We start from the raw sequence: 22,585 nt of genomic DNA on the forward strand, positions 1-22,585 counted from the left end.
GGTTTTTTAAAGCGAAGCTTTCTATAATTGGGGTCGGTCTGTCTTTACGTTGTCCGTACGTAACGGATAACTCTTTTCGTTAATTTAGGCATGTTAAAATTGTCTTATCGATTTCAAACTTTGCATGGTGATTCCTGTGGTAGTTAGGTACGATTTAGAAAGGTAGCAACTCTATAATCATTACCAGAATGTCCGTACGTCCATTTTAAACCTGTTGATATGTTACTTTTTAACAACAATTTTTTAAGTGATCTAATTATCCGATTGTTCTGATTTTTAGTATATTGATTCCTGGGACAACAAAGTACAATATTATAAGCAAAGCAACTCTATAATCAAGTCCTAGAAATGTAAGTATGTCCATAAACAATATCCTGTATCAAGAAGTTTTTCAAGAAATTTACTCACAATTTTGCTTAGACTCTTATTTATTTATATTCTGATTATTCAGTTCTGACACTATACAAGTATTAATGTCCATTTGTCCTACCGTTTCAGAGCTTCGCTTTTATGGATGTTGGTCTAAGTTGCATTTAAAAGTTTAAAGAAGTGTAGGAGACAAAGAGACCATGGAAAGTTAGAGCTGGAATTCTAAGCAAGAAAATTAGGTAATATTCAAGTAATATATTTATTACTCTAAATGATATTGTTAAGTTTAACTGTAACACCTGAAAGTTGGTTAGAAATCATTTCAACTGCCCAACAATAGAATATAATATTTAGTTTAATTGTGACACCTACAGTAGTAAGAGAAGTTAGAAATCTTTTCACATGCCCAACTATAGAATATAATATTTAGTTTAATGGTTACACCTGCCGTGGTAAGAGAGGTTAGAAATCATTTCAACTGCCCTACTATAGAATATAATATTTAATCTAATTGTGACACCTACAGTATAAGTAAGAGAAGTTAGAAATCATTTCAACTACCCAACTATAGAATATAATACTTAGTTTAATGGTGACACCTGCAGTAGTTAGAGAAGTTAGAAATCATTTCAACTGCCCAATTATAGAATATAATATTTTGTTTTATGGTGACACCTGCCGTGGTAAGAGAAGTTAGAAATCATTTCAACTTCCCTACTATAAAATATAATAATTAGTTTAATTGTGACACCTACAGTAGTAAGAGAAGTTAGAAATCATTTCAACTGCCCAACTATAGAATATAATATTTTCACCCACAGTAGTAAGAGAAGTTAGAAATCATTTCAACTGCCCTACTATAAAATATAATATTTAATCTAATTGTGACACCTACAGTAGTAAGAGAAGTTAGAAATCATTTCAACTGCCCTACTATAAAATATAATATTTAGTTTAATTGTGACACCTACAGTAGTAAGAGAAGTTAGAAATCATTTCAACTGCCCAACTATAGAATATAATATTTAGTTTAATGGTGACACCTACAGTAGTAAGAGAAGTTAGAAATCATTTCAACTGCCCTACTATAAAATATAATATTTAATCTAATTGTGACACCTACAGTAGTAAGAGAAGTTAGAAATCATTTCAACTACCCAACTATAGAATATAATATTTAGTTTAATGGTGACACCTGCAGTAGTAAGAGAAGTTAGAAATCATTTCAACTGCCCAACTATAGAATATAATATTTAGTTTAATGGTGACATCTGAGGTAGTTAGTGAAGTTAGAAATCATTTCAACTGCCCTACTATAAAATATAATATTTAATCTAATTGTGACACCTACAGTAGTAAGAGAAGTTAGAAATCATTTTAACTGCCCAACTATAGAATATACTATTTAGTTTAATGGTGACACCTGCCGTGGTAAGAGAAGTTAGAAATCATTTCTACTGTCCAACTATAGAATATAATATTTAATTTAATGGTGACACCTGCAGTAGTAAGAGAAGTTTGAAATCATTTCAACTGCCCAACTATAGAATATAATATTTAGTTTAATGGTGACACCTGCAGTAGTTAGAGAAGTTAGAAATCATTTCAACTGCCCAACTTTGGAAGGAGCTGAATTAGAAGATCAGGTAGATTTCAAAGTTAAACATTATTAATAAGAATTTTATTTTCTAAAGTCCATTTCTGTCTGCTATATAGTTATTTTTAGTACTCAAGAAAATTGATTCAGAAATTCAAAATCATAATATTTGACAAATATTAAAATGCATATAATAGTCTAGTAAATTAAATTAGTTACTTAACAAATATATTTTAAAATCATCGCCTAAGTAGATTAGAAAACTTTAAACAGATTTTAAAGTTTACTATAAAAAAGGAATGTTGATTTGTCAGATTGCTTTATAAAACTGCACTATACGGCTGAATCCCTAATCAACCAGAGCTCTGTATTTGAAGAGATAGAGAGGGAAGATAATAGACTTAAAACTAGACTTAAATCTAAAAATGAAATGTCTAAAACCACATTAGGACCAATGTGAAGCTTCTATAAAATTGGAGAACTCACTCAATTTAGTAGATACACATAAAAAAACTATTTTATATAATAGAATTACGGTACTAGTTTCTGATAATTTCATTGGAAGGCATTCCAATTATTATAATCTTTAGTCATTTTCAGTTTTAAAGAACTTTTTTATCCGCAGGGAGGTGATGGCACAGCTCTGACTCACTGGGAGAAACGACTTTTCCAAAATGAGGCCATGACTGGCACAGTTCATACTGATAGGTAAACTATTAGTTACTAAAAAAATGTTGTCTAATTGAAGGGAAATTTAAATACAATTCATTTTTTTAATTGCCTTATTAGAACCAATTTATTTTGGCAAATTTAAAGACCTTTGGTGCTAGCATAGAATGCCGTAAAATAGGTAAATAGTTAAAAATTAAATCAAAAATTATTGGGGGGGGGGGGGGGCGGGGCAGATAAAAAGGTTGCACTTACTACATGGTTTCCCCCCAAAAAATACAAAACCTTTATAAATATTTTTCTTGGTTACAATGCATTCATATGTACATAAACTCACACATAAACAACCTAAACAATTTTAAGTATCCAATCTCAAAGCTATTGGATAAAAAATTATGTAAATCAGAAAGTTATATGTGAAATTAAAGATTTTCAAAATTTAGTCCAGTGTATTCCCGGATAACTCTGGCACTTCTGGAGGACAGTGGCTGGTACATACCAGATTATAATAAAGGTTTCTATTTTATCTTTTTATCTTAACATAAATAGTTGTGATTTTGTCATGTATGATTTTAGCTGATATTTTGACATGTAGATACAACACCTTTGTGATTTTATTACTTTATTTAGTTGATGTTTTGACATTGATTTTCAGCTCATGTTTGATTTTAGCTGATGTTTTGACATAGGGCTGCAATACTGGTTGTGATGGTAATATGAAACTTGTTGTAATTCTGTCATGTTTAAGTTTAGCTCATGTTTTGATTTTGTTACGAAACTGGTTGTGATTTTGTCATGTTTTTTCTAAAATTTTTTTTTGACGGAGATGATGTTTTAATGTTTTCTAATTTTAGATGATGTTTTGACAAGGGGTTAGGAAACTAGTTGTGATTTTGTCATGTTCAATTCTAACATATTTTTTTCACGAATCTAACTGCTTATGGTGATTTTATCATTAATTTCAGCTGAAGTTTTGACATAGGGCTATGGCAATAGTGGTTGTAATTTTGTCATATTTAATTTTAGCTGATGTTTTGACATAGGGCTATGGCAATAGTGGTTGTAATTTTGTCATATTTATTTTTAGCTGATGTTTTGACATAGGGCTATGGCAATAGTGGTTGTAATTTTGTCATATTTAATTTTAGCTGATGTTTTGACATGGGGCTACGGCGCTGGTTGTGATTTTGCCACCAAATCTTGTAAAGAACTTATGGAAGCAGGTACACCTAATTTCTGTGCTCGACTAAAAACTTTTAGGAAAACCGCCAATCACCTCTGAAAGATTGCTGAGATTATCATCTTTGTTTATTGTCAAATTAAAATCTAGAGCCTAAAATGGAAACATTTTAGCTTTCTAGTCATATAAAAAATACCTTTGGTTTAATTTATGATATAATTTAGGTAAGATTTTCGTCAGTGTTTTACATTTAATCATATATATATATTAGGATCAAATTCACAAAACCTTTTCTATATTTATATTGTATAATACTTTATTGTCTAACTAGTGGCTGCCCCAGGGGGTCGGTATTAAAAGATTAAAAAACTAGTCTAAAACTATCCCAAGACTTGAATCACAAGCCCATTCCGGGACATATATGAAGCTTTATAAAAAAGTAGAACTCGATCAGTTCATTAGTTTTTGAAATTCTAAGCTTTAGACAGAAAACAATACTACACTTAAAAGAATATTTCTGTACATAATATTTTTATTTTAGCTGCAGAAACGAAAACTCCTTCACCATTTTGTAACTCAGTCATGGGCTCTGCTGAAAAGGTAAGTTCATGTGCGGTTTCCCTCATATCGCGTTTGGACTCTAATTCTTTTTAGTAGCGAAACTACTCTATAATTCACTTTGTCCGTCAGTCGGTAACGCTATGAGAGAAACGTGATTATCTCGGCTCCTGTTGAAGATAGACAGCTGAATTTTTTAGTGAAGATTCCTATGCCCATCTTATCTATATATTGTTTTGTCCATCTGTCTGCTATTTGATTAATTCGATTCCTAGATTTTCAAGTTTTCGTGATTTTCTCAATTCCTTTTCAAGATAGAGGGCTGAAATTTTCAGAGACTAATCAATTTAAGATTCTACTTGTGGATGTTGTCAACCTTGATGGTTTGTTTCTTATTTGATTCTTTTTGAAGATTAGTTTAGGTGTAAAGGTTACAGAAGAGCTATAGGGTTAGAGCCGCGCAGGGTTAGAGTCTATATCATAAGCAATAAGCTATACAAATTGAAAAGAATTTCAATGAATATAATAGATTTGAAATCTGCATAAAATTTTAAGGATTTTTTATAAAATTAGTTTTTTATATAATTCATTATTTAAAAGCGCAAATCCAATTTAAGTTAATAAATTTTGACCAATAGGATAGGTGGATTGGAAACTTCCTGCGCTCTAATTGGTTGAATGATGTACGTCACTTAAGCTTCTCCAATCAGGGCGCAGATAGTTTTCAATCCACCAATCACAGATGTCAAAATTATTTAAATTAATTTGTATTTGCGCTTATAGATAAAGAATTATACAAAAAACGAATTTTATAAAAATTCCTTAAAATTTTATGCAGATTTCAAATCTATTATATTCATTAAAATTCTTTCCAATTTTAATAGCTTAATGAGCAAGCAATGTGATTTTTGTGTAGGGGGGGGGGGGAGGGGGGGCTGTGTCATGATCCCAATACCCTCAGTTGAAGATATGGATATGATTTCCCGTTACGTAGAATACTGAAATTGTTATGATAATGGAATATGATTTCGAGTAAATCTTTGAAACCGATTACTATCCGCTGGATTAGAACCAGTTCTCAGCCATACTGAAAAATTATTTATAGCATCGTAATACAATTTTACACGAATATTAGAATGAAAATCATATAATTATTACTCGTTTTGTTAGCTCGGTACTAACAAAACTGGTTTTAATCTTACAATCGTGGAAAGCTGTCTATAATACAATGCTATAAATAACTATTATATACTTTTTTATTGTAGACGTATTGTACCTCTGACAAAAGATCAGTTGGCTCCTGTAACCTTGTGGAATACAATAATATCATTCCAAGAATTTATCAGGTATAATCCATCTTATAGCCAGAAGTAGAACAAAACTGAGAAGCTCTAAAATCAGACAGTAGGACAAACGAACGTTAACACATATAGAGTGTATGAAAAAAATTATATATATTTTTTTCTTTGCAAAATTGCGTAAATTCTGTTTAAGGATTTACTGAATCTTTAGGACTTAGTTATAGATATTTTTTTACAGCATGTTTTATATGGACGTATAGACTTTCTGGTAAAGATTATAGAGTTGCCTTGCTTTTAAATCGTACCGTACCAAAATGTTATAGGATTCATCATGCAAAGTTTGAAAACGATAGGACAATTCTTACATGTGCTCTCCGTTACGTACAGATCCTGATAATAGGATAGCTTCGCTTATAAGAAGATGTAGAAAAAAAGTAATAATATTCTCATCTCCATAGAGACTGGAGGTGATCCGCAAGCATCTTAAAGATAAATTAAAATAAAAAAAGAAAATCAAACAGTAGAGAATAATTTTAACTATTTTTTTTTATAATTTTAGAACTTTGATAGTGTTGAAGGAATTGAAGATAACAAACTAGGTACGTCATTGTTATGTAGCTAAGCTGAGGTGAATTCTTAAAAAAATTGCCTCACTAAAATCAGTTTGCCTCACTAAAATCAGTGACGCTCACTAAAAATTTAGAGGGGATAGTTTTGCCTCACTAAAATTTTAGTGAGGCAAAGGTATTTTTAAAGAATTCACCTCTGATTAATAAATATCCGTCCGTCCGTCTCTCATCCAATGAAAAGGTATATTAAATTTTTCTCAGAGATATCAGAGATAAGACAATGGTCATTAAATTGACATGTAGCCACTGCGATTAAAAAAATTAAACCTCTATTGTATCGTAAAGTTAATGTTCGAAAAGTTGGGCATTTACAGTTCAAAAGTTTTTGACTAAATGAATTGAATAAGATTACGGGGTTATGAAACTTTGGGTTCCAGTGTAATTTACAGTCCAATGTCCCTTCCCTCCCTGATTTTTTTACTACTCTTTAATTATGTAAACTCAAAATGGCCTGTAGTGTAAAGTACAATTTGCAAAAAATTCAGCATATATAACTTAATCAAATTTGTAAAAGATAACTATTATAATTTATGAATTTACAACAAATTTGTATGTCTCTATTTCATCATTATTGTCATTACGGACAAATTATCATGTTTTTGCAAATTTTGATAGCGTTTAGCAATTTTGAAAAAAAATTTACAAAAGTATTAAGATTACTCTCGGTCAGTTGTTCTGTAGCAAAAGATTTCGCTATCTGCTGAACCGATATTGCTCCCCTTTAATGGAAAACTTCTTTTAGGACACGTAAAGGTTTATAACTCTGTTGGAGGAAGGTACCTCCCAAGAGGATAGGCGTCTTGAAAAATACCCTCCCATAATAATTTAATTTTCCTTTTTCTTTTTTGGGGGGAGGCGGATGTGCCACGTTTTGAAACCAAAAGTAAAACGTGCATGATCTCAGCCCATAAAAGAGTTACAGCTCTAAAATTCTGCACAGCAGTTGCTTTTGTAGTGAAAAATATGGAACTGTGAAGAAACGGCGGCGGAACCGCCGCTCCCGCCGAAAACCGCCGTTTCCCGCCGAATTTTTTTGCCTTTTCTCGCCATAATAGACAATTTTCAATCATCTGAGATAAACTTTTTTTTTTCATAAAAATTTCGCTTATATTTTCACTTGACACTTGTAAGATTTTACACAAGTTTATCTTAGATGGTTGAGAACTGTCTAATTTGGCGAAAAAAGGCAAAAAAATTCGACGGGAAACAGCGGTTTTCGGCGGGTGCGGCGGTTCCGCCGCCGTTTCTTCAGAGTTCCATATTGTTCTCCACAAAAGCAACTGATGTGCCTAATTTTAGAGTTATTACTCTTTTATGGTCTGAGATCATGCATGTTTTACTTTTGGTTTCAAAAAGTGGCACATCCGCCTCCCCCCTTATAAATTTAAAGTGGGGTTTAATTTTCCCATATCTACATTATTTAGAGCCCGCCTAGAGACCTCACGAAGTATAAATTAATGATTTTTTTAGTGTATAAGAATAAGATTTATTTTCAAATCGGTTTAGTTATGATAAACATATCACATAGCATTTACAGATATTATAAACAGGGATCGGAAGCCTCACGTAAGCCGCGCATAAGCCTCAGTTTTAAACCTGCTTGTGAGCAGAAAAAAAATTTAAGAAAGAAGGATTTTCTGCTAAAGAGCCGTTTTATACATCCAGCTGAATTTTATAGTGATAAAATCACGATTTCACTGAGGCTTACACGCGGCTTACGTGAGGCTTTCGATCCCTGATTATAAATCACATCATTTAAAAACTTTAACTAATGTGTTATCTACGATTATGAGGGATTCCTTAAACCAGAGGTGTATGAAATGTGGCCTTCAGTGTTAAAAATAATTTAAGTATTTGCATATTTTAAAAAGTATTTTAAAAATTGAAATAATGTATTATAAAGTTGTTCAGAAAAAAATAAATAAATTGATTTTAATCCTAATCTAAGCTCTCTCACAAGCAGTGTTATATAAAATGGCTCAATTTTTTTGCTAAATAATATTGAAAAAAAAGAAAATCCGAATTGATAGGTGTAAAATAATCAAAACCACGGCTATGCTAACCAAAGTTTAAATAAGATTGTCAGGAAAGCATTCATTGCAGACAGCGGTTTCAACTTGAATCATTAAATAAGCTGTTAGGTTTTTAATAAACATTTTACGGGGTTGATAAGAATTAAGAAGTTCATTAAAGCAATTTTTATTCCAAAGGTTAGGTAAATAAGGATCGTTTTTATGAATGTTATCAATCCTATTTTGTTACTAACGTTTTATTTAAAGTGAAGTTTTTCTATAATTAGGGTCGGTCCTTTAGTCAGTCATTCCATACCAGTTAGCTCTTTTCGTTCATTTAGCCTTGTTAATAGGCAGATACGATTTAGAAAGCGAATCAGTTCTTACAAGTCCAAAAAATGTAAGTATGTCATTAAACAGTATACTCCTTTTAAGCAGCCTTTTACCATTTTGATTAGATTTTATACATTTATGTATATTTTGCTTATTCAATTCTGACACTCTGACATTCTGATAATGTTCGTTTGTCCTACCGTTTCAGAGCTTCGCTTTTATGGATTTTTTTGAATAAACAAAATAAGGCTTTAAATTTGTATTCATAAAAAAGTACATACATAGGGAGCAAAGGTTGTTGCTTAAGCAAATAATTTAATCAATACTGGTAAAAACAATTGTTATACAAATTAAATTAATTAAGAATTGTTAACTTTTATAAAGTTAAGTTTTATAAAGTACATTTCTATCTATAATAAAAAGTAGCTTGATGTCCGTCCGTCCGTCCGTCTGTCAATATACCTACTGGTTCTGTGGTGGTTTTAGGCTATTTTCTTGGGGGGTGGGACACCCCCAACCCCCAAAAACAAAAAATCCCCAACCCTTTTTTAGGTAGGCTGTAGTACAAGGCATCAGCCTGTAGCATTGTCTATTTTTTAACAAATCTGCACTGGGCATCAGCCTGTAGCAGTGCCTATTTTTTTTAAACAAATCTGCCCGGGAATCAAAAAACATATAGGATGGTTGACTTCCCTTACCTCATAAGGCGAAGCACCTAGAGGCTAGGGGCGAAGCCGCTAGTATATAATAATTAATAAATGCAAAGGTATATTGTAACTGTACATAAATGCAGAAAAGGGGTTATCCACCCCCCTTCTCCCTATCAAAATGAAGAGGAGTGGATAACCTCCTTAGGTTTCCAACCCGTTACACCCCCGCTAAATCCCCCCAAGACAAGGGTCTATACTCCCTCATACACTTCTCTAATTTACACCCTCATAAATACCCCTTAACTTAAATTTGGGGAGGGGGGCGGGCTTTTCATATTCCCCTCTCACAACCCTGTGCACGCCACTGATTCTGTATTAAACAAATTAAAGAATTTATTTGAATAATCGAAAATATATTGAGAGCAAAGGTTGTTTTAAAGAAAAATATTAATGTAATTGTACAAATTTTAGTTATAGTTGCTAAGATGCTTATTAAGTAGTCTTGTTTGTCTCACTCTCTGAAGATTTGTATGTACTTTTACAACGTTGTAATTGTTTCTTTTCTATCACACCACCCAGCCCCATTCCTATTCTAACATACAAGATAAATTGATTGGGTACCAGTGTAATTTATAATCCAATGTCCTCTCCCGCCCATTTCCATAATACCATTTTCTTCTTTTTTCTCATATAATAATACTTTATGTGTTAATCACCCTAGTTTTCAAACAAGCTAAAATAATTAGAAAATAATATTTTAGAAAGAGTTGGAAGCTCAGTTCTGCTAGCAGACTTTTGTCCTTATGTACAGGTAATCCGCGTTTTCAGGGATTGTCAGCCGCGTCAAGCCGTACATACGCCGGTTCAAAATATTATAGAATTAAAATGCATCGTATCGTATGATAGACAGCTTTCCGCGGACAGTAAAAGAAAAATTATAAGATTAATTCCAATTTTTTGGCCTTGGATTTTAATCGGTTTCGAATCCATACTGGAAATAAATCTATCACCCTAGATTGACAATTAGACACAAATCCACAATTTCTAGCATACGAAATGTTTGATTTAAATCAAGTTAACTTTTTAATTTGACTACGAAATTTTTGGACAAAAGAATTTTAAAATTCAATTATGTGTTGGAATAGCTCCCAAGATAAAAATCTAGAATAATTATTATTATTTAGGAGTTTAGTTGGCTTGGGGGAGGTGGAGTCGGGGGCGGAGAAGACCCCAGGGGAACCAGGTATTTTTTTCCTTTTCAGGGATTGAGGGGTGGAGTGTTAAGGGTTAGTGCGAGGATAATTACAATTACTGTTTGCCTTTACCTCCTACATTTTTTATATCCGCAAATATTCGCAAAAAGACACAAAATAAAGAGCAGGAATAGTTTTAATGAAAACTCATGCCTTTTTGAAATGAAAAAAATATTACTGTCCTTTGATATAAAGACATAAATTTATAAATTATATTGCTCTCTAAAGTCACCTATATATTAATTAAAAACTGACAAAAAGACATTCTTCTAGCCTTTTTACAGCTAAGGATAGAATTGTTTTTGCTAATTTACTTAAACGGACGGGTGGACGAAGAGACATACGACCTTCAAATGACTGAGTGCACACGCCGTAGTGCCCTAGATTTATTAGGATCGATTATAGGATTTTAAAAATTAAAGAACCATTCATATAGACTTACTATAGCCTAAGTTACAGCTTAATTCTAACATACTTAGAAGGACGGACGTACGGACGAATATACAAATGATAGAACTAGGGGGTATTATTAAGATTAAAGTAAAAAGCAAAGGCCAACCAATTTGTGGTAATAATTTGCGGTTCTTATAATTTGATTCTGTGATACCTTTTTTGGAGATTTAAAAAAATAAAGCAAGGAACTTTTAAACTTTAACTAAATAAATATTTATATGCACAAATGTTTTTAAGTTTACTAACTTGCAAATTAAATTTTAAGTTATCTTTAAAAAAAAAACATTTTAAGGTTGTTTTTTTTTAAAACAATTCAAGCTGCTCTGTAAATTTTGTTTCTCTCCCCGTATGGGTGTTTATGCTTTACCCAGAAAAAAGCATAAAACAGAAATTTCAAAGCCTTTCATTCTTTTTAACATCTCTGAAAGATATACACAGACACACAATCATCTTGTACAGTGGCGTGCTCAGGCCTAAAAGGAAACTTGATGGATGAGGGGAAGTTGACCTCCCCATTTATTTTTTTTTCTAAGGGGTACTTCTCTCGTGAGGGGGATGGTACCCATCCCAAAATTTGTTATATACATTGAAAAAGCCCAAAGTGACTCAAAAATAAGCCATATGACGTCAAAAAAATGAGGGATTATCTATCTCTTTTTTTAGGGGTTTTCTTTCCCACTTCTCCTCTCAACTCCCTCATTTTTATGACGTCATATGGCTGATTTTTTATTCACTTTGGGCTTTTCTTAAACTATGAGAGGCTACATTATAAAGTAGAACCATATCATTCTAGCAGTTAGCGTGATCCTTCAGTACATACAAATAGACAAACAGACATTTTTATATAATTATAAAATGACATTATTTAGATGTGACTCAACAGACAACGCACCCGACACAGATTCTAATTATGCCCTGGAATCCTATGGTCCTGACAGCCGATGCTTCGTTCAGGTAATAATTTATAATTGTTATCTATAATACAAAGTAGAATGATGTCTGTCCGTCCGTCTGGTTCTGATTTATGAATCAATTATATCTAAATGAATAGATATTTATCGCAACGTAGTAAAGATAGTATAGTATAGAGAGCTTTTCGTGGATTCTAAAATAAAAAAATTATAATATAGGCAGACCGGGTCTAACAAAACTGGTATTATTTTATTTTAATATTCGTGGAAAATGTTCTGCTATACGATACTGTACATGATTTTCCAGTATGACTGAGAACTGGTTCTAATCCAGCGGATATAAATCGGTTTCGTAGCTTTACTAGAAATCATATTCAAGGTTGAATATTTATGTTGGCGCAAATTACTCTATACAACTAGAGCCCATCCGTCATTAAACTTAGCTTTTAACTAGCTCGTTTGAAAAAATATTCCCCCCCCATTTTTTCCTCCAAAAGCATATATTTTTCAAGAAAACATTTTAAAATAGTAAAAAAAAGTCTAATGTTCTTTCGTTAAAGAATTGCAAATGCTATAATACTCTAAGCACAAAATGTAAATTTGATGATAAATTGCCAATTTCATTATATCATGTAGAGATACATACAAACAATATACTCTAATACTTTGACAGCAAATTACTGCAAATAATTTTCTCGTATTCATTCGAATCGGGTGGATAGGAACCGGTTCTCATCCATACGAAAAAACTATGTCTAGCATCATATTATATCCAGCTTTCTACGAATATAAAAATGTACAATCATAAGATTAAAACCAGCCTTTGGCACCTCGGGGCTAAAAAAAACTAGTTTTAATCTAATAATTGTACATTCTATATCCGCGGTAAGCCGTTTATAATACGATGCGAGAATTAACTATTCTAATGCTTTTAGGCAACACAATTTTATCTAATGAAATCGGCTAAGATATAGTAAATTTCAAAATGTCAAAGACACACAGACAGACCAATTTTTTGAAGACCATTTTTTAGGGTTGGGCCGGATATTTTTTTGGCCGGATACCGGATACCGGATATCCGGCTGATTTCAAATGCCGGATATCTGGTATCCGGCCAGATATCCGGTCAACGCCGGTATCCGACAAATATCCGGTTATCCGGCCAAATTACCGGATATCCGGCCGGATAACCGGCCAAATTACAACATATTAAAGTATCAAAAAAGGATATAGTCCCTTTCGTGGCAACGCACCTTAAGGGGCGATTCGTTGTATTTTTAAAATTGCTTTTAATAGGTTATTTTAGGTTAGGTTAGGTTATATTTGGTTAGGTGGTTGCCCTGCAGAGTTAGGCAATTGACCCTGCAAGGTTAGAGTCCCCCGCGAGGGGCTAGAAATAGGAGGAAAGCTACTGTAAAAATACGAATAAGCGCTCCTTAAGGGGATTTCCACGAAAGGGACTACACCCGGAAAAAAATTTCTTCATAAACTGGTGTTTTATATTATACTAGCGGCTGCGTCCCTAGTATCTAGGGATATTAGAAGGGACATGAAAGTGCAGAAAAATAACTTAAAATCTTTCAACGACTTTTTTGTAAAAAATAAACAGCCTAAAACCACCCTGGGACCTATAAGAAGCTTATATTTATGTTTTTTTACTTAAACAAAGCATTTCATGTTATCTAATACTAAAATATCCTATAGTCGTACATCCTTATATGTAATATAGGTGTTCAAGTCGATTTCAGGTTCCAGGTATAATCCTGTAAGTCCTGAACCTCCTGGTCTCCAGAAATCTTTAAACGGTTCCAGTGACCGCAAATTTTTACTTAAAGATTTCAAATTTTAAACTTAGGCTTTTTTATATATCTTCATGACATATTACAATTTCATAAAATCCGTTGCCGTTTACCTGCAAACCGTCGGTTTGAGGCTGGCAGCTGCCAAGTACTGCTGCCACCGCCAAAATTTATGTTTTGAGATTTCTAATATAAAATTTACATAAAGATAAACATATTCAGAAAAAATTGTTCTTCTATTTAAGATTAAAAAAACAGAGATTTTTGTTGTAAAATATAAAAGATTATATTGCCGGATATCCAGCCGGATAGTTTCAATATCCGGTATCCGGCCGGATATTGAAAATGGCCGGATATCCGGCCCAACCCTACCATTTTTTAGATGTTCTTGGGTATTAGTGGCTTATAAAAATGTAAAGAAGTGGAAATATAAAATGTTTACTTTTTTAGACAAAATGTTTTTGAACATCACATCTCCCAATATGAATGCTATTTACTGGCAGTTTCCCCTAAAGTTGCTGGTCAAGCACAAAACCCTCCACTCTTATTTTCAAATAGTTAAAAAACATGGGGGGGGGGGGTAGTTTATATTTTTTTATTTGTGTTTTTGTATTAATAGTAAAATTGTGTTAGTTTATATTGGGTACTGGGAAGCCACGCAGGGTTAAGGCCTTCCGCTCGAGTTATGCTTCAGAAAAACTTGACCCTCCTTAATTTTAAATTTATTTTAAAAATAAGGGTAAAAGTTAATAATATGAAGAAATATTTTGTTTAAAGGTCGGTTTAAAATGAAGCATTAAGTTAATTCTATTTTTAATGTTACTTAAATCTTTTTATCTTCATGTCATTATAGTGTTTGTATTTAGAGATAAAACCTCTTCGTATTTTAGACAGCTTTCTGTGGATAGTAAGATAAAGAATTATATGATTAATTCCAGTTTTATTGACCTCGAGGGACCTAAAGCGCGCTTCAACAAAACCGTCACTATTTTTATAATTTTTAAGTCATCATTGATGGAAAATTTTCTATAATACGATGCAAGAAATGATACTTCAGTATGGCTAAGAACCTGTTATAATCCAGCAGAAAACAACCGGATACCAAGCCAAGCCACGCGGCTTAACTTATAATTTATGAATAAGGACAAAAGTATCCATAAGTAAAACAGCATAATGATGATTTAAAATGGGTAAAATGAAAAATTGCAGTTTTGTTGGCACCGAGAAGCTGAAGACCCAGATCAAATAAGACTTAAAGAAAACATATTTTTAATCTGGTTGTACAGACGGACGGAGACACCTTAGCAGTAAATTAGCTGCTCTACTAACAATAAATAGTGTACATGTTTTTTTTTGTAGAGATTGTCATTGTTTACACTTTGCTGATGTCACTAATAATCTATTTTTTCATGTTTTTTTGCTAGAAAAATTAAATGCAAAATAATTGGAATTTACATGAACTATAGATGACTTCGTAATGTTTTTCTCATTTTAGTGTACACATTAAAGTGTCCCGCCCTGAAAAAATTTTTATAAATATTTTGCCCCCAGTCCAATGTTTATGTAAAACAATGATGCAAATTTTTTTTCTATAATGCAAAAATTACGACCACACAAGCACATTAAAATCGTTTAGTATTGAGGCCTAGAGGAGTAGAAACAGGAACTTTTGTCCGAATTAAAATATCTCGTTCTTAGCCTTAGAAATGACTAAAAAACACCATTTTTAGGGTTTATTGAGAATTGTCCAATTTGTAGAGGTTTTTTTTGTTGAGATTTTCTGATGATAGGAACGATATATTTTGAAACTGACAAAAGTTCCTGATTCTACTCCTCAAGGCCTTTCCTGGGAGCACCATGAAGCCATAGTTCTGATGCAATAAATTTTTGACCTCCATAAAATTTCAATGTGCTTGTGTGGTCGCATTTTTTGCATTACAGAAAAAGTATTTTGCATGGGTCATTTATTTTGCATAAATCAACCACATTTTGCCTGGGAGCAAAAATTTTATAAAATTTTTTTCAAGGCGTGACACTTTAGTACAAATTTTTTAACGAAGCAACTGATTTGTTTGTCTTTAGGTCCGTCCGTTTGTATGTCATTACACTAGAACAATCTATAATACAAAGTAGAATGATGTCTGTCCGTCCGTCCGTCCGTCCGTCTGTCTGCCCCTTAAGATCTTGGTAACCACCGAACAGATTTGATTCTACTCTTCAGGGAATCTACCTACTGGTTCTGTTGTGGTTTTACTCTATTTTCTAGGGGGTTGGGACACCTCCCCCCAAAAAAAATCCCATAAGGATTAGGAGCACTCATAGAACAAAACCATAAACCTCACTTATAATTTTGTATTTTTGATAGAGGCTAGGGTCGAAGCCGCTAGTAGATTTATAACCCAGCACAATAATCCGTACATCATGTCCATCATATAATGTGTGGACTCGCGACTGTGGCGGCGTAACACGTAGTGCATCTGCTCTTTATCGGGATAGTGATAGGCTCGAATCTCGGCCCAACAGCGCGTCACAACCAAAGACGTTAAAAATAATTCCTACTGCTGCTATGTCAGGTGCGCGACATAAATAGTTAGAGTAAGGGGAAAGCCTTGGGCAAAAAAGGCGTGCAATCAAAAGGTTGGTTGTCCTAAAGGTCGTTTGACCATATAATCATGCCCAGCAATTTAGCATAGGCTATCTTCAGGCTATTATTTTGTGTACACCAACCAGTAATATGGATGGAATGTTCCTTCAATGTGGTTTTTTATATAAGTAAAATTAACTGAGTATGGGTAATGGGTTTTGACGAGGGATTCATGAACTACATCTAAAAATGTTGGCCCCCCCTCTAAAACCAAAATCAAGGGTGATATTTTAGCTTTAAGAGCAAGATGTCCAAGCTTTTTTATTTGGGGGGGGGGGGGAGTGAGTAAAATTCAAAAATCAAAATTTTGGTGGTGCTTATGGCATACTTTATATCATAAGGTATGGACGCCAAAGCATTTAAATTTTTTACATTTTTTTTTTTTGGGGGGGGGGGCCGGGGGGGGGGGGGGGGGGTAAAAATTAAAACTTCAAAATTTTGGGGCACCCCCAAATTCATTTTTTTTGTGTACCTGTTGTGTAGCTGTATGTATCCTTATGGGGGTGTATTTATCCCCCCTTCCCATAATCATGTTCGAATAATTTTTGAAAGCAATGCAACTAATAGATGTTGTTATCTTTGTTATTTAAACTTTGTTATTTGTATTAAGATTAACGAAATTAAACTTATAAGAACGAATTTCATAATTGTTTAATTTCAAAAAAAAAATTTTTCCAAATGTTTTAGAAAATCAAATGTACATTAAAGTGGCCTTGGAATTTTGGAACTTAGTTTAAAAAGCAAAACGTTGAGGAATAAAAGTTTTGTTTAAAGGCGTGTTATAAGGTTTAAGGATGCCTGGACTCGGTAGCCGCCAGAGAAATCGACCTTTTACAATTTAAAAAGCATCTAGAATTGTGTATACAAAATGCTTAAAAGAAGATTATAGCTTATTGTAGTTCTTAGCTTTTTACAGATTTTTTTTTGTTCCGCGCCCCTTTATTTTAATGAGACTTGATAACATGACACCCCCCTTGGTCATGTCGGGGGAGGGGGGGCTGTGGCGGATAGGTTATTTATAAAAGAATAAAAAAAATTTACTTCGGTAGCCTTCAACACCACGGGGCTAAAAAAATAGTTTTATTCTTATAATTGTACATTCTATATCCGCGGAAAGCCGTTTATAATACGATGCGAGAAATAACTATTATCGGCCATAATTTTTTTGGTATGTCATGCAACAATATGAACTTAAGTGTATGAGAAAATTTTAATGGAATGTATAATATGTTATTTATTTAGACTTCCCAGTGGCAACAGAAATCTTGTACCATGGTAAAGCAGTGGAGCAGGTGATACATATACTAGCGGCTACAACCCTAGAGGAATGGATATAAAAATATACATGGATATTGTGAAAGGGGAACAATTTAGGTTTCTAACATGGCATCACTTATTGGTCAGTTCGTTCATTCAGTAGCAGTGGAGGGGATGGAGTAAAGGGGTGTTTAACTTTATTATAGTATATGATAATCTGGTGTAAGATTCAAGTAATGATAATGAACTGAAAGGGTTGAGGGTTGCATTTGGATATTACTTGATTTCTAAAATTGAAATAAAAAATTTGGTTTGTTAGTTTTAACATTTTTCTAGGGGCAATTTTCCTGTAGTCTCAACTGACATAAAAAACTGAGGTCAACAGCGATCACCTAGACGTATTTAATTATTTATTTTTCATATAACTGTTTACATCCACGAATCTATGACCTACTGCGATTTTCCTTAATTTATTTGAAATAGTTTAAAAGCGAAACTTATTCTTCTGTCCGTTAGTCTGTATCAATAATTTTAAAATATAATTTTCTTCAACATAGTTGACTTGTGCAGCTAGCTTCAAGCTTATGAATGAACTAAAACTAAAAGATGGTGTCCCATAGTGTAGTGGTTAGCGCACTACGCTGTGGTTGGGAGAAATGAGTTCAAGTCCCCACATAGACTTTGCACTTGGTTGACAAATGCTGTCGCAATTTGTCAGATAATGATCACGCAACCTTCCCTATGATGCCCTAGGGTTGTAAGGGGGGAAATTTGTAGGAAGTTAGGATTCTACAAATCAAGCAGCTCTAACCATGCTTTCCCTCATCCATGCTCCTCGTATGAGAGTGCCATTAATTAGGGTGGCTTAATATGGAACACCTGCCAAAACTCTAGGCCAGGGTGATGTAATAATTGAGTAGCTTCCCCGAAAATTGCGGGTCAGCTTGTAATGTAACATAGAATACAATCAGCTGTGCGTGAAGCTTATAAATCTAAGATTGGCCAAAGGATTCTTACTTCCAGTCTCCGTGTGCATCTGAGTCCTAACTTCAGAGAATCATGGCTACAACAACAACAACAACTAAAACTAAAACCAGTACGTTTATTTTCATTATTTCGAACAGGTTCACTACTTTCTTGGACAATTTTTTTTTAGGTTTGGTTCTGGGTGTTATTCATACCAGTGCCTGGATGGAAGATTAAATATCTTGGTCAGAAATATTTCATACACCTGCTATGACAGAAATCAAAAGGTTTGGCAGTTGTGATGCTACTCTTTGATTAGGATATGTCCGTCTGTACGTATGTTGTAGGTTAAAGGAAGCCAGGCATTAAGCTTATACTTACTTTTAGATTAAACCTGTTATTATGAAAACTTAAGAACATAAAATTAGGATAATTTTTGTTTCACCGATTGGCGTGCGCAGTGTTTTTCTAGGGAGTTGGGAGAAGCGCACCTGAAATTTTTGACACCCCTCCTTACCTTTTTTGGCCTCATTAGAAGCGTAGCTACTTTATAATTTTTGTCTGTATGTATTATGTGAAGAGAATATTTTTATTTACCGTGTTTAGATCCAGATCCAGCTGTTAAAATCTTCCAGTGACGGAGAGTGGCTGCACGACGGTCAGATTGTCTGTCCGGACTGTAATGAATTCTGTCAAGACTGTTCTAATCAGGGAAGATCTTTGAAGGTATCATAACAAATTTTGTTGTAATTGTTATCAAATTTTAAAAGCTTTTTAGTGCCTATAAAATGACGTCATACAATACAAATCACCAATTATATGCCAATACACAGACTAAATTACTAATGGCAGGCCAATATACATTTAAATTGACCATTTGTAGGCCAGTACGACGTCTTTTTCTATAGGCACGATAAAGAGCTTCAAATTTTATGTCAAAGAAGAAAAAGAAGATAAATAAGTATGACAATATGCATAAAATCAGACACTCAGAAGGATGAATATTAAACAAGGATGACATTATTCATTAGTAGAGAAGCACAAAAGTTCGTAGATGTGACTGACCTTCATTGGTGTTTTCTTCTAACGACCGGAAATTTAATTTTGATATCTTTAACAGAAAAAATTTTGGAAATCGGACCAAAAACACTTAAGATATGGGGGAAAATGTAAAAAATATAAAAATAGCCAAAAACCTGAAAAAAAGGCAATCTGACCGTCATTGTTGATTTCTTCAAACGACGGGAAATTTAATTTTGATATCTTTAACTGAAAAAATTTTGAAAATCGGACCAAAAACACCAAAGATATGGGGGAAAATGTAAAGAATATAAAAATAGCCAAAAACCTGCAAAAAGACAGTCTGATAGTCATTGTCGTTTTCTTCAAACGACGGGAAATTTAATTTTGATATCTTTAACTGAAAAATTTTTGAAAATCGGATCATAAACGCCAAAGACATGGGGGAAAATGTGGAAAATAAAACAATGGCCTAAAACCTGCTAAAAAGCTGTCCGACCGCCATTGATGTTTTATAGTTAAATTTTCAGCATTCTATATTTTATAGGAGCTGAGTAAATCCCATTTCCCCCATAGCGTTACGGACTGACGGACGGACGGACTGACTGACGGACAAAGTGAATTATAGAGTAGCTTCGCTACTAAAAAATAGGGTTCTTGGCCATACAATATTGTACCTTATAATAGAGGGTTTTGCACGAAAAATAAAATAATAAAATTAACCACTGATTTGTTGGACCGGGCCATCTGCTATACGGGACAGCAAAACATTATCTTAAAAGTGTTAATTTTATTATCCAGAAAACTTTCTTTTATAGTTAATACGATGGGATTAAATTTTTAAACTGGCGCTTTGGGTAAATCTTAAGTTTTTCAGTTTCTTTTTAAGATAGACGGCTGATTTTTTTGTGCGTGAAAATTCTTCACACTAATGTGCATCTAGTATTTGTCCTACTTGGTTTCTTCATTTTTTTGCTCCATCTTCCCATTTCTTGGAACAGACAATTGGACATCCGCTCTATAACTCACTTTGTCCGTTTGTCTATCATTCTTTCTTTTATCCCATGGATGTTGTTTATCTTGTGTTTTATTAAGGACCATTCCTCACAAAGAGAAGATCTCGGAGACTGCTTATCAAAGGTAATATGTATAATACTAGAACTTGATGAACCATGAAATTAAATGCGCCTGAAAATGTATTCAATATTATTTGGAGATTATGTCAGTGGAAAATTGGTCGTTAATTTAGGTTGCTACTATAATCACCATTTATTAGTCAGTACGTTACTCAAGTAGGAGAGGAGTGGATGGGGGGTATGATTATACTAGTCCTCAAAGTTGTATTATTTTTTCTTGTTCGTTGGGGGCTTTTTGTTGACTATTGATGGTTTGGGGTCCAAACGTTTCAACCACTAATTTCAATCTACAGAAGGGGTAATTTTGCATATCATCATTGTCTTATCCCTTTAAATCCTTGAATATATAATGAAAACACTAAAAGATTGTCAGCTGGAATAAAAAAGTTTAGATTATAATAATATTGATTGGTCTTGGATATATTTAAGAATCTTATATCTATTTTTACTTAAATTTTTTTCAATAAAATCTCCATCACATTTGAATTTGATTTATAATTTATAGGAATATTGAAATCTGTGCACGCGCCTGACATAATTCTCATACTGAACCTATTTTTATTTATTTAGGCGGCTGAATCTGAACCTGACAATGCACTTGTTGGATTTTTCAAAGAATTTGGACTGTTTGGCTAAAAAATATCTACATATTATTATACATTGATACAATGTGGAACTATGTCTGTCTGTCAGTCTAAAAAGATCTCACTAACTGCAGCTCTGCTTTCAGAGAATATACCTACTGGTTATATAATACTGTTTTTTGGCTATTTTCCTGCATGTGGGACACCCTTCATCCCCTTTAAAAAAATGTTACATCACCATAAAAAGTTGAAGCAAATTATATTAAGAATTAGATAAGTTTTAAATAAATATTAATGAAATTATGAAGCCACTAGTATAATTACTTAGTTACTATGTTGGAGGGACACTCTTTGAGTTTTCAGTTCATTATTTTTTGGTTGCTAAATTTTATTCTGTAAATACACAATAAGTAATCCTACAATATGAACTTACTAAAATTGTTTGAAATGTAATATATAATTTTTCTTAAAATTTTGATGTATAACTTTTTAATATACTTTTGTATTTTGTTTTGAGGGGGGAGAGTCAAGTCATATCCAAAGATAATTAGCTCAAAACCTGCACTCTTTATTAGGTAGAATATGAAATCTCTTAAAGAAGAAACTATGAGAGTGTCCTATAATTAAACCTTATCTTACTTTATATTGTACATTCATAAAACATTAAAATACAAATAAATAAAACTATAAAAAAACATGACAAGTTAAAATAATATTTATGAGCCCTGTTGCTATAGAATGCCTGTAAAACAGAGGTACTAGATTTCGTACTTTATGACCTCTAGGGGGCTTGGTTTTGCTTCGGGTTCTAGACTTCCCCACTCACCTTGAAACATCTTAATTGCGGTGTAAAGCGTTCATTCGCCCTATAGACAACCAACCCTTTTGAATGCCTTTTGCTAATATTTTGGGCGAACGCATTACCCCTACTCTAGCTATTAATGTCGCGCACTTAAAATAGTAGCAGTAGGAACCATTTTTAACGGTTTTTATCATTACGTAGTGTTAAACCTAGGTTCGATCCTATCACCTCTGACGACTAGCGGATGCGATACGTCTGGAGCCATTCATGACATGGTAGGGTGAACAGGGCATTAGCCTCACAACTCAACTAGAAAGTATGGCTACGCAAAGTCCAGTAAAATACCAAGTTCAATACCTAAAATGATTCTGAAATCCAATAAGCAAAGTGGGGATATTGGACAATAAAATGCGACTGATTCCTGACCTGAATAAATGAATAAAGTGATGATGAAGTGAATCA

General features: G+C 33.2%; 1 protein-coding gene across 2 annotated transcripts; it reads left to right on the forward strand.

Annotated features, from left to right (window-relative positions):
- Window positions 1–517: 517 nt before the first annotated feature.
- Window positions 518–22,016, forward strand: LOC145326014 (leishmanolysin-like peptidase). Of its 2 annotated transcripts, none has more exons than XM_080169098.1 (16): window positions 518–608; window positions 1,931–2,015; window positions 2,592–2,674; window positions 3,079–3,149; window positions 3,784–3,858; window positions 4,357–4,415; window positions 5,639–5,719; window positions 6,234–6,273; window positions 10,060–10,109; window positions 10,483–10,541; window positions 11,874–11,958; window positions 17,601–17,650; window positions 18,772–18,868; window positions 19,188–19,307; window positions 20,697–20,744; window positions 21,308–22,016. In XM_080169098.1, exons 2-16 carry the CDS (start codon window positions 1,935–1,937, stop codon window positions 21,371–21,373), a joined length of 1,065 nt encoding a protein of 354 aa, XP_080025224.1. In that variant the 5' UTR covers window positions 518–608; window positions 1,931–1,934; the 3' UTR covers window positions 21,374–22,016. The 2 variants fall into 2 exon arrangements, with proteins under 2 accessions (XP_080025224.1, XP_080025225.1); XM_080169099.1 differs by having other exon boundaries at window positions 519–608; window positions 20,697–20,741.
- Window positions 22,017–22,585: the final 569 nt, after the last annotated feature.

Source organism: Acartia tonsa, chromosome 8 (assembly GCF_053477335.1).
Source record: "Acartia tonsa isolate MP-2025a chromosome 8, ASM5347733v1, whole genome shotgun sequence".
NCBI classification, from domain to species: Eukaryota; Metazoa; Arthropoda; class Copepoda; order Calanoida; family Acartiidae; genus Acartia; species Acartia tonsa.

Bases quoted from the DNA above. Each gene is read 5' to 3' on its own strand.
- LOC145326014 (XM_080169098.1), top strand. From the start codon at position 1,935: ATGGTGACACCTGCAGTAGTTAGAGAAGTTAGAAATCATTTCAACTGC. The intron at 3,859-4,356 runs GTACACCTAATT...TTTTTATTTTAG, and splicing joins TAAAGAACTTATGGAAGCAG to CTGCAGAAACGAAAACTCCT. The intron at 4,416-5,638 runs GTAAGTTCATGT...TTTTTATTGTAG, and splicing joins TCATGGGCTCTGCTGAAAAG to ACGTATTGTACCTCTGACAA.